General features: G+C 59.5%; 1 protein-coding gene across 5 annotated transcripts; it reads right to left on the bottom strand.

Annotated features, from left to right (window-relative positions):
* Positions 1 to 888: 888 nt before the first annotated feature.
* GRB7 (growth factor receptor bound protein 7) lies at positions 889 to 9,747 on the bottom strand. 5 transcript variants are annotated; one of them, XR_009693028.1, is made up of 16 exons: positions 9,549 to 9,747; positions 4,976 to 5,132; positions 4,716 to 4,869; positions 4,379 to 4,535; positions 4,131 to 4,252; positions 3,962 to 4,039; positions 3,569 to 3,706; positions 3,118 to 3,228; positions 2,876 to 2,974; positions 2,502 to 2,582; positions 2,278 to 2,394; positions 2,036 to 2,096; positions 1,826 to 1,913; positions 1,630 to 1,723; positions 1,186 to 1,425; positions 889 to 1,110 (listed from the first exon to the last, which is right to left on the bottom strand). XR_009693028.1 is itself a non-coding variant. In XM_061143914.1 (15 exons), the coding sequence occupies exons 2-15, from the start codon at positions 5,125 to 5,127 to the stop codon at positions 1,279 to 1,281; spliced, it is 1,599 nt and encodes a 532-aa protein (XP_060999897.1). In that variant the 5' UTR covers positions 5,128 to 5,132; positions 9,549 to 9,747; the 3' UTR covers positions 889 to 1,278. The 5 variants fall into 5 exon arrangements, 4 of the variants coding, with proteins under 4 accessions (XP_060999897.1, XP_060999899.1, XP_060999901.1 ...); XM_061143914.1 differs by having other exon boundaries at positions 889 to 1,425; XM_061143916.1 differs by lacking the exon at positions 9,549 to 9,747 and adding an exon at positions 9,280 to 9,391 and having other exon boundaries at positions 889 to 1,425.
* Between the last annotated feature and the right edge of the window lie 1,115 nt (positions 9,748 to 10,862).

Here is a 10,862-nt window from a genome sequence, read left to right as displayed (position 1 = left end):
CCACTGTGTGATTTGGTGGTGATGGACTGTGTGTCAGGACTCATTACCCTACCAGGTAGCCCAGGACTTGCCAAGGACATGGATGCTGTCTGACCTATCTCTGGCTCCCAGGCCCTGTTAGAGTGACCTCCAATGGCTTTAGGTCCTGTCAGGAAGCCTCACCTGGATGACAGTCCCCTGTTCGTTCGTTCATTTAACAAGCAATCTTTGGGTACCTACTATGAGCCAATAGGTGGTACTGAGACTCTACTGGGTACCGAGACTCTCTGATGACCAAGAGCTCCTCAAGAAACATCAGGCTTGGGGACTTCCCTTGTGGTCCAGTGGCTAATGTAGGGGGCCCGGGTTTGATCCCTGGTCAGGGAACTAGATCCCACATATCACAACTAAAGAGTTCACATGCCGCAACTAAAACCTGGTGCAGTCAAATAAATATTTTAAAGAAAGATACATCCAGGTTTGGCTTCACATGAACTGGATCCATCTGACACATTTTCAAGGGTTTGACTGGTGCCCCTCTCTCCTGGTGGGCTTTCCTGATAGCTCAGTTGGTAAAGCATCCACCTGCAAAGCAGGAGACCCCAGTTCAGTCCCTGGGTCGGGAAGATCCACTGGAGAAGGGATAGGCTTATTCTTGGGCTTCCCTTCTGACTCAGCTGGTAAAGAATCGGCCTGCAAAGTGGCAGAGCTGCGCGCGATCCCTGGGTTGGGAAGATCCCCTGGAGGAGGGAAAGGCTACCCACTCCAGTATTCCGGCCTGGAGAATTCCATGGACTGTATAGTCCACAGGGTCGCAAAGAGTCGAACCCAACTAGCAATTTCCACTTTCAGCTCTCCTGATCACCCCCAGCCCCAGCTAGCCGGGCCTTGCCAGACAGAACTCACAGCTGTACCAAAAAATAATCTTTATTGTTACTAGTATAAAACAGATCAACTGGCCTCTCAGTCTGTACAAAATGTGGGGTGTAAAGACCACCTGGCTGCCCCCATTTCTCCCATAGTGTCCGGTCCCTGAGCAGCACCCAGGAGCTCCGTGAAGGGGAGAGGGCCACGCCAGTGCCTTCCGTGAAGGAGAAGTTGAGGGTAGACTGGGCGGGGAGCACCTTCTGCCTGAGGGAGGCAAGGAGCAGAGGAGAAAACCAGAGTAGAGGAGCCCCCAGCCATTCATGATGATCCCGGCCTCACCTCCTGCCCGCTCTGAGTCCGCTCCGGGGCGGGCAGCTCCGGAGGAGGGGGGCAGCCTGGGGTGGGCCGAGATGTTACCGGCCCGCGCAGTGGTCAGAGGGCCACGCGGGTGCAGCAGTATCGCAGCAGGCAGGGCAGGATGCCGCGGTTCAGCTGGTGGAACTCCACGAGCTGCAGCAGGTCGGTGAAGCGGGTCTGGCCCTCGTCCATGCTGAAGTATAGGCGCCCCTCCTCCTCGCTCTGGGGTGTGGCCACAGGGGGTGGGAAGTCAGGGAGGGGCGAGGGCCTGGAGGAGCGCCCCTCGCCCTCCTGGGCCAAGGCTGAGGTCCCCATCGCTTGTGCAGAAGCAAGCAAAGAGGGGAGATCCCAGGCATCTGGGGGCGGGGTGGGGAGGACGGCTGCTGGCAGTCCGGCGCTTCTGCGGCAGGAAGCAGGGACACTCACCGGCAGGATAAGGTAATGCTTGACTTTCTGCGCGTGGCACAGAGACAGTACAAAGCCCTGTGGGTTCCGCTGACTCTCTCGGACCAGGAACAGGCTGCCAGGAGACAAGGCAATGTGACCCGAGGACACGAGCCCGCCGCCGGGACCCAGGCGTGTTTCCTCCTTGTCCGCTGCCCTGGCCAGCCCTGCCCCTTACCCGTCAACCAGGCCCTGCTGCCTGATGAGCCGCTGGCTCTCCTCGCGAGAAATGCGTCCATGGAACCAGGGTTGGGTGCGGTGGATGGCTGGGGTGAGGCAGATGGGTGGTCACTCTGGGGCGGGGACCCTCCTTCTCACCACCCGAGACAGGAAGGCTCAGAGAAGCCAGAGCAGCCCCCACCCCTGAGGACGCCGGGCCCTCACCCACCTGCACTGAGGCTTGTGCCAGAGCTGGGCGTGGGCAGGCTGAGACGGTGGTTCGTCTTCTTCTGCAGAACAGTGGGGGACACGGGGGATCAGGGCATGGCTGGAGCATTACCAGCCCCTCAAGAATACAGAGCCTCTTTCTGCAGCTGGGTGCCTCCCCTCGCCCCTCGCTTTCCTCTTCCCGCTCCATGGAAGCCCAGAGGGAGAGCAGTACAAACACGCAGCTGAGAGCAGCCCCCTCACCCGCCAGGCCTGGGCCTCCTCCAGGGCGGCGCTCAGAGCTTCCCGGGGGTTCTCAATGACACGCCCGGCATGGCCGGAGAAGTCCATGGCCACCAGGGTGTTGTCTGAGACACTCCTCTGCGGGTTGGACAGGACGGGAGAGGGGTCAGATGGGACCTCAGCATCCCTGGCATGGGGCCTGGGTGCCTGCCCTCCCCCTCCCACAACACCCTGTGAACACTCACCAAGGGTGGGGAGCCCCCAGAGGGTGGGCACAGGTGGCGGCACAGGGTCTGCTGGTAATTCTTATACAGCTGTACCCCAAACTGCGAGGTGGACAGAGAAGGAAGGCCAGAGGTCACACAGATGCTGGGGGCTCCGCTGTGGCACCCCGCCCAGACCAGGACTCCCCAAGAATCAGGCCACATCCCTGCTCCTGGCTCAGGGGCTTCCTGAAGCCAGAGCTGCAACTCTAGTCTTGGACCAAGGATTCTGAGAGAACAAGGCTATGATGATGCCCTCTCATTCCAGAGACTTCCTGGGGGCAGCACTGTAACTCCTCCCTCACGCCGGGGATCCCGAGAGCCGGGTCAGCCCCCCAGCCAGTGCCCCCCCTCACCTTGAAGAGGCGGAAGGCGGCCAACCAGCAGCTGCGGCTCTGCTCATCCTCAGTGCAGAAGAGGCGAAGCCCCTTGTGGCCATTTCGAAGCTTGTTTGGCTGCGGGGAGAGGAGACGGCGTGGCCCCACATCTGCCTTTAGAACCAGATGTTGTCTCCCATCTCCGTGGGGCAGGGCAGGGTGCAGGGAGTGGAGTCTGGGGGTCTCAGAAGGAGCTCAGAAGCCCCAGGTAGGGTCCTCACCTTGATACAGAAGCCAAAGTCTGTGGGCATCCCGTAGAACTTGCGGCCCTGGGTCACCACGTACACATTGGACTCGTTCACGTCTGCTACGTACTGCAGGTGCCTCGGATCCTGTGCAGCGTAAGTGAGCAAGACTTCGTACAGGCAGACCCTATCCCCCTCTCACCATCCCCCCTAAAGCAGCTGGGGAGAGTTCAGGCCCAGAGAGGAGCAGAGAAGGGCCCCAGGTCACACAGCACACAGAGGCAGAGGCAGCACTTGAACTCAGTTCCCCTGCCTCTCCCACTGCTACCTTCCAGGGCAGGTAGGCTGGGAGGGGAAGAGGGATAGCTGAGGGTCTCAGGGCCTAGAGGGTGAAAGGTCTAAGAGTTCCCATAGAGAAGGGGCAGCTCCTAGAAGCACCAGGGATGGGGTGTCCGAGGGGCTGGGGCTGTCACCTTTAAGACCTCACCTTGGAAGTGCCCTTGGTGGAGTAATACAGGCCAGAGCGGCGCAGGAAGCAAAAAAAACGTTTCCAAAGCTTGCGCCCTGACCCCCGGAGGTGCAGGAAGCCCTGGATCTCTGGGAAGCTGCCTGCATTCAGGAAGTTCTGAGGACAGGAGAGCAGGGTGAGAGGCCTAGAGGTGGCCACACACACACACACACACACACACACACAGAGGCCTTCCTAGCACCTGCCTTGGTGGCAGGGGTTTACATTTACTGTCATTTAACAGAGGAAGAAACTGATGCTTAGGGCGGTGCTGGACTTTCCACCCCATACAGGGATGGCACGAGCTTCAGGGCCAAGAAGCCCTGGGCGATCCTGGGGAGTCAAGGCCATGAAATGGGAGTGGGCCCTCACCTGGATGACGTCCTCATGGGATATGCCTGTATGTGCATCCAGACAGCTAGAGACCATCTTTTCTGGGAATAGGGAGTGCTGGGGGCAAAAGGAGCCAGGAGTCAGGGACTGAGGATCTGGCTGGGGGTTGGGGTGTCCGGGCACAGACCTCCCCCTTACACACACTCACTGGAGTGCTCTTGAACAGTTCGTATTTGGCAAAGTTCTTCCGGAAGACGATGCGGCTGTCTCCACCAATGGGCCAGGCAGCCTGCACTTCTGCCACTGACTCATGGTCCTCCAAGGCCCGCTCTGGGGTCACGGGCAAAAAGCAGGGGTCAGTGGAGGGCAGTCGGGCGTCCTGGATGAGACGTCTGCCTAGTCCGAAGTGTGAAGCACTGCCTCCCGGGCCAGGCAGCCCCCGGCGCCCCGACTTACCCAGTGCTAGGTAGGGGTGGCACTCCACCAGCCCCCAGTTCTCGTCACTCAGGGAGTGAGATCGGTGCACCAGCATCTCGCACACGTAGCGAGCCGTGGCGCCCGCCGCCACCTCCACCGAGCGGCAGGTCCCGTCTTCACTGTACACCTTTATGACCTGCAACCAGGAATGCCAGGTGACTCGGGGAAGGACAAAGGCTGGTTCTCTCCCAGCCCCCTCTGCTCTGCCCTCTGGGATCCTTGACCAAATCCCCTCCACCCAGCCAAGGCGGCACTGTCTCTGCCCCATCCCCTAGCACCCCATGCTCCCTGCCTTCTCTTTCCCAGGGCAACTCACATGGGGGCAGCTAGTGTCTCGAGGGAGCAGCCCCCTTGCACTGGAGGACCCCCCAAGAATGGGGCTCTGTGAAGAAGGACTGCAGAGCTCGGGGAAGGGGTTGGGGATGGAGGGCAGAGAGGTTGACTGCAGCTCCTCCTCTCGAAGAAGTTTCCTGGGGCGGGAGGTGGAGGGGAGGAGTTGATGGTAAGCTTCTGTGCATTACCCCAGCGCTGACTGCTCCCCCCAGCCTCCCTCTATCGGCCGACACCCCACTTTACCTGCCGGTTGGAATGGGCAGAGGCTGGGACCTCTTCACCTCCCCAGACAGAGGGGCATCGAGAGGCGGGGGAGTCTCAGGAGGGGTCCCAGAGGCCAGGTACAGGTCTTCTGGGGAGCTGCTGAGATGAAGCGGAGACAGACCCAGCTCCATGACATCTGAGGGAGAAGAGGAACAGCTGCTCTTGTGCCCTTGTCCTGGGGAGAGGGGCCAAGGGGACCCCAACTTCCTTCACCCTTCTGTTGGGTGCCCCTCAGAGTTTATCCGGCTCCTCCTCGATCCGCCCTAACTGGGGTTCCCTGGAGCCTCTGGGGAAGGGCAGAGTGAGCCCCTGTTACAAAAGGGGACTCTGAGTCCTGATAAAGAAGCATTCCTGCCTCATCACAGGTGAGTCAGGGAGCAGAATTCAGCATTTGGACTCCCAGTCCAGTACTGGGGTACCTAAAGTAACCCAGGTTGCCCGGGGGAAGAGCTGTGAGGGTCCCTTCACCACAGGCCAGGCAGCAGCGACCGACTCCCTGACCCACACACGGCCGGGGTTCAGAGTCACCCTTGCACTTCCCAGCGTGGGGCACTCGCTCCTCCGGGCTCTGCCCCAGGTTTTCCCAGCGCTTTGTTGCCAGAGCCTGTTGTGGCAACGCCTGCTCAAGTGCTGAGTGATGCACAGAAGGGGGGGAGGAGGTGGGGAAGGACAGGAACCAGGAGGGCAGGAGGCTGGCTCAGCTGCAGTGGGAGGCAGAAGGTGAGCCTGGGGCCCCCAAACCTTGCGTGCCCTCCTTAGACCCCTCCCCCTCCCCAACTTTCTTGAGGCCTCAACGCCAGAGCCACCACCTCTGAGAAGCCTTCCTGGATTTCCCACACTCAGACTGAAGGGCTTCCTCTCGACCGTGTGCTGGGGCCTCCGTACCAATCAGTGACTATGCACCTGTCTTATCCACCCACTGGTCTGAAGATGCCCGGCCATCCCAGGCAAGGCCAGGGTCTTACCCATGTTTTATCACCCAAAGGCACTATAGAGGATCCAGGACAAGGATAGAAGAGATGGGCAAAGATGGCCACTAGCAGGTAGAGGCATCACAAGCCCCTCCTCCACAGGAACCGAGACCCTTGAGGCTGGGCTGAGACCTGGGAGGACCTGGGAGAACCTGCAGTTTTGTCCCCTTCCTGTGCTCCAGATACTGGGCCAGCGCTGTTAGCTTGCCTAAGACACCCAAGATCCACACCCCTGCCCTGCACCCAGGATGAGGCAGGTCCCCAACTTTTAAGTGAGGACATGAGGAGATTTGGGGGACAGGTGAGTCAGGGTGGGGCGGGACACACTGCCTGGAGCTCTCCATTCACCCTTGACTCATCTCCACTACTTCCTGGCTTAGGAGAAACACAAACAACTCTGCCTCTACCCATCCCCTCCACTCCCCCACACCCCCCAGAACAGGATTGGGGAGGAGGAAATGTGGGGGTGGGGGGGGAGGCTGAGGCTCCTCTGACATCATCTCCTCCTCCCCACCTTTGGCCTACCTCCAGTCCAGGTCCAGGTGCAACCTGCAAAGCAACGCCATCCCCCCCCCCTCCATAGCCACCACCCAGCCCAGGAGCCCCCTCACCCAGGAAGGAGAGAAGAAAAGCCTGGCCGGGATTCAGAAGCCCATCTGGAGTGGAGCTGACCTCACAGGGGTGCCCCTGGGGTACCTAAAGTAACCCAAAGAAACATGCAGTGCTCTTTCTCCTGTCCGGGGCCCCCCCCAGACTTCCATTCTGCCACTGCTGCTGCCCATCCTTAGCACCCAGGACTCAGCTAGCCCAGGAGGGCCTCATCCTCATCACCCTTAGGAAATGAGGGTCCTTCTAATTCATATACTCTCCTGGGTGTTCTGATCAAAGGCATATTCAGGAGCAGGAGTGGAAAGTCAAGACACACAGGAAGACAGACACAGACAGGCAGACAGGGGAAGGCCAGGAGGGAGAGACAGCGATGGGGCTGGGGTCCTGCCAGGAAGGGAAAGATCCACCCACCATGGAACACCAAGAGACACCAGCACATCAACACCAAAACACAAGGCCCCCACTCCCACCCGCTGTCTAACTTCTGGCAAACAGCCCTGCTCACTTCATTCCAGGGAGGACGAGGGGAAGGGTGGCAGGAACCACCCGCTCCACGAAGAAAGAGACCAACAGTGGCGTGGTCTGAGACCAGGACTGGATCCTCTCCCATCCCAGAGGGAAGGGGAATCTGGGCAGCGTTTGGAAGGGGAGAGGGTAGATCTGAATCAGACTAGAGTCTGGCCTCTGTGGGGGGCGGGAAGGCTGACTCTAGATGGGTTTAGCTTTCAGATCCCATCATCCTTCTAAGATCCTTCTAAGGTTCTCCAGATCCTTCTAAGGCAGGACAGGACTGGGGAGTCAGGACCAAAGAGAGGAGAGGTGGGAGAAAGCGGTCCTGGCTGTCTTCCCTGGGCAGCCCCCTCCACCACCCCCAAGAGACCTGAAACTTTCAAACTGGGGCCTTAGGAAGGTTATATTGAAGAAATCGACCCCCACATCAATCTGTCCCCTTAGTATCGCGACTCCCTTCCGCGACTGGCCCGCCCCCCCCTCCCCCCCGTGGCTCGGGCCCCACCCTCCTTCCCGCCCTCCCGCCTGCAGCCTGCTTGTTTACTTCCTGAATCTTGCCCCACCTGGCTGGCCCCGAGGGCGGGTGGCCGGGCTCAGGGTAGAAGGCCGGGAGAAAACAAGGCCACCTCCGGAGCCGGGCGGGGTGGGGGGGAGGGGCTGGAGCTGGGGCCTGGAGGTGGCGGGAGGGCCCCCGCCAGGCCCAGGAACCCCACGCCCCGCCCGCATCGGGATTTAGTTAGGAGGAAGGCTTTACCTGTGGGGGAGCGCTTAGGGTGAGGGCTCAGGTGAGGAGGCGGGAAACCCCTAGCTGACCTGGAGTTGGGGGGAGGGCCCCCGGACCCTGCGGCCCCGCCCCCTCCCTCACTAGGGGGAAAAACATCCAATGGGAATGAGGGGGGCAGCTCTTTTAAAGTTTAATTCGGGAAGAATGCTAGAGTGTCTGTGGAGTTAATCATTACAGGCTGCTTGCCTTCACGGGGGGCCCCCCCCAGCAGGACAGCGGGGGGGAGGGGGTGGAGAGGGGAGAGCAGAGTCCAGGACAGGCGGACCAAGAGGGGGCATTCTTGAGGCGCTGTGGGGTTGGAAGGCCTGGCAACGGCAGGCAGGTGCATTCTCCATCCCCAGCGTGCCAGGGAGACCCCGACTGGGATCCGAGTCTTCCCCAAGGCTATTCAGACGGACGAGGCAATCTGCCCCCCCTCCCCCATCCGCACAGCGCACCCACTCTCCCCAGGCCCTACTGCGCTGCGGACCCCGAGCATTAGCCCTTCAGCCTACCTAGACCACTTCTTTCTGAAGCCGAAAGGGACCACCCCACCACCACCCCCGGGGCCTGTCCCACCCCCACCTTCCCACCGGAGGGCTGTGCTGAGTCGCTCAGTTCAGTTCAGTTCAGTTCAGTTCAGTTCAGTTGCTCAGTCGTATCCGACTCTTTGCGACCCCAAGGACTGTAGCCCGCCAAGCTTCTCTGTCCATGGGGATCCTCCAGGCAAGAATATTGGAGTGGATTGCCATGCCCTCCTCCAGGGGATCTTCCCAACCCAGGAATGGAATCGAACTGGGGTCTCCTGCATTGCAGACAGATTCTTTACCAGCTGAGCTACCAGGGAAGCCTGTATTGCTTAGGAAGGATACAATCCAGAGAGACGAAGCTCTAGCAATTCAGAGAATCTGACTCCTTTACTGCCCTCCAAGTTGGAGGGTGCCCCGCTGCCCCCACAGAGACATGTCTTTAATAAAGACTTGGGGGAACTCAAACTGGGGTCGAAGAAGATGGAACCTGGGAGAGACTTAGGGCAGCCTCCTCGACGTTGGGACACCCCTCCCAGCTCTCTTTCTGGGATGTGGGGAGGGGCTAGTTTCAGCGGGAAATCCGCCCATGTCTCAGGGAGGAGAGAATCTGGATTCCTGCTTCCCTGACCCCATCAGCAGGTTGGAGTGTGTGTTTGCAGCTGGGGGTGGGGGTGGGGGGGCGGGGTGGAGAGAGACGAAGGAATGGGGAGAACAGGGAAAGACCGAGGGCAGATAGTGAGGAGGGGGCAGGATGGGAGGCTGGAGGAAAAGAAGTGGAGGCAGAGAAACACAGCAGCAGGCCACATCTTTCTCCATATTCTCCAAAGATCTCCACATCTTTCTCCCGGCTCTACTGGTGCTCCCCGCCCCCAAGACGACGTGCCGCGCTCTGGTCCTTACCTGGACCCTGGGTCTTGGCATACCTGGCTGTGGCCACCGATTTAGGAAGGGAGATGCCAAGCTCTTAACTACCTGTCCCCCTCCTGTCCCCGCCCTTGGCCTGACATCACTGAAGGGGGGAAGGGAGGGGGAGCCAGGCGGCCGCCTGACCTGCCCACCTGGGCAGCCATCCAGTCAGCTCCTGGCCCCGAGACTGGCACAGCCTGGGGCCCTGGTGCGGCTGGGAGTGGGAGCAGATTGTCGTCTGGAACCGATCTCGGTCCCCTTACCTGGAGGAGCCCCAGCTGGAGTAGCAGGACACAGGGTCCGAAGTCCGGCGCTGTCTAGGAACCTCAGGTCCCTGGGCTTGATCTTAAACCCCCTCCCTCTTCTCTACAGGTGGTAGGCGAGGGTCCCGACTTTGAACGTAGGAGTTGGGGGAGGTTGAGCTCTGTTGTCCAGACTTCTGACCCAAGGAAACAAATTATCTTGGGCAGGTGGGGGCGGGGCCTGAGGGAGGGGCATGGGCGGAGTAAGCACCGGAGGAGGGGCGGGGACTCCCTGACACTCTGCCCTGGCTGGGATTGTTTTTGTCCTTCTGTAGCAGGTGCCAGGGGAGAGACAAACTCTACAGCCCCGAAAGGGAAGATCTAGAGTCCTCATGACCTGGGACGGAGAAGCTGGGACCTGGAAGATCAGAGAAAAGGGACTCGCCAACGCTTCCCCACGCCCCTTCCCAAACCTGGTCTGTTCATTGGCCAATTTAGGGGGCCTGTCTGCTGCTCAGGGTCTTACCCCTTGGGGCACTCTATGAAAGAAGGAAGCCAGCCAGAAGGATGTCCAGCAACACGGCCTGCCCCTTGACCTCCAGCCACAGTCTGACCACCCAGGCTGCACCCTGGCTCCTCAGGGTCACCCAGAATATATCCTCCCTTCTAAGCAAAGTCCATGGTCTCAGGTTTTCCTTCTGAAATCGAAGGGGTTAGGCAAGGTCTCCCAGTGGGAGAAGTGATTTGGGGAAAGCTCTGGCCAGGTGCCAGGGGACTCCCCTTAGCGCTGGCCTTCAGCAGTAGGCAAACACAAGGTGGGAGAGAGGGCCTGGGAGACTGAGATCAAAGGCAGCAGCCACCTCCCAGCCCAAGTGGGTGACAGTTCAGTAAACAAACAATTCATAGGGGTGATAAGAGATCTGCCCTGGGGGACCTGGAGGAGTAACTTGATGCTCAACTTTCTCCAAACTCAGTTTTCCTTGAAAAAAACCAGAGTGGACTACATGAAGAAGTGGGGAAAGAGGCAAGGTCACCTGACTCACTGGATATCTTGTGAAAAACAAGGTAGACAATTCACTCAATCAATCCTTCATTTGCTCAACTAATATCTGTTAAGTACCTACTCTATTGCCAACCGCATGCTTGGCACTGGGGATACAATGAGCAACAAAACAGATCCCACCGTTATCTTCATGCAGCCCAATCAGGGAGACTGATGTTAATCAAAGAACCAGGGCTTCCCTGGTGGTCCGGTCATTAAGAATCCACCTTACAATGCAGGGACGTCAATTCAACCCCTGGTCTGGGAAGAGCCCACGTGCCATGGAGCACCTA

This window comes from Dama dama, chromosome 5 (assembly GCF_033118175.1).
Source record: "Dama dama isolate Ldn47 chromosome 5, ASM3311817v1, whole genome shotgun sequence".
NCBI lineage: Eukaryota > Metazoa > Chordata > Mammalia > Artiodactyla > Cervidae > Dama > Dama dama.
The sequence above is the reverse complement of the archived record's forward strand: the minus strand, read 5'-3'. Positions and strand labels throughout refer to the sequence as shown.

What these genes read in the sequence shown, in the direction of transcription:
- GRB7 (XM_061143914.1), bottom strand. Translation starts at nt 5,127, where the DNA reads ATGGAGCTGGGTCTGTCTCCGCTTCATCTCAGCAGCTCCCCAGAAGAC. An exon ending in GAGACACTAGCTGCCCCCAT is followed by an intron (nt 4,536 to 4,715) that starts GTGAGTTGCCCT and finishes TCCTGGTTGCAG; the next exon opens with GTCATAAAGGTGTACAGTGA. An exon ending in ACTTTGGCTTCTGTATCAAG is followed by an intron (nt 2,975 to 3,117) that starts GTGAGGACCCTA and finishes CTCTCCCCGCAG; the next exon opens with CCAAACAAGCTTCGAAATGG.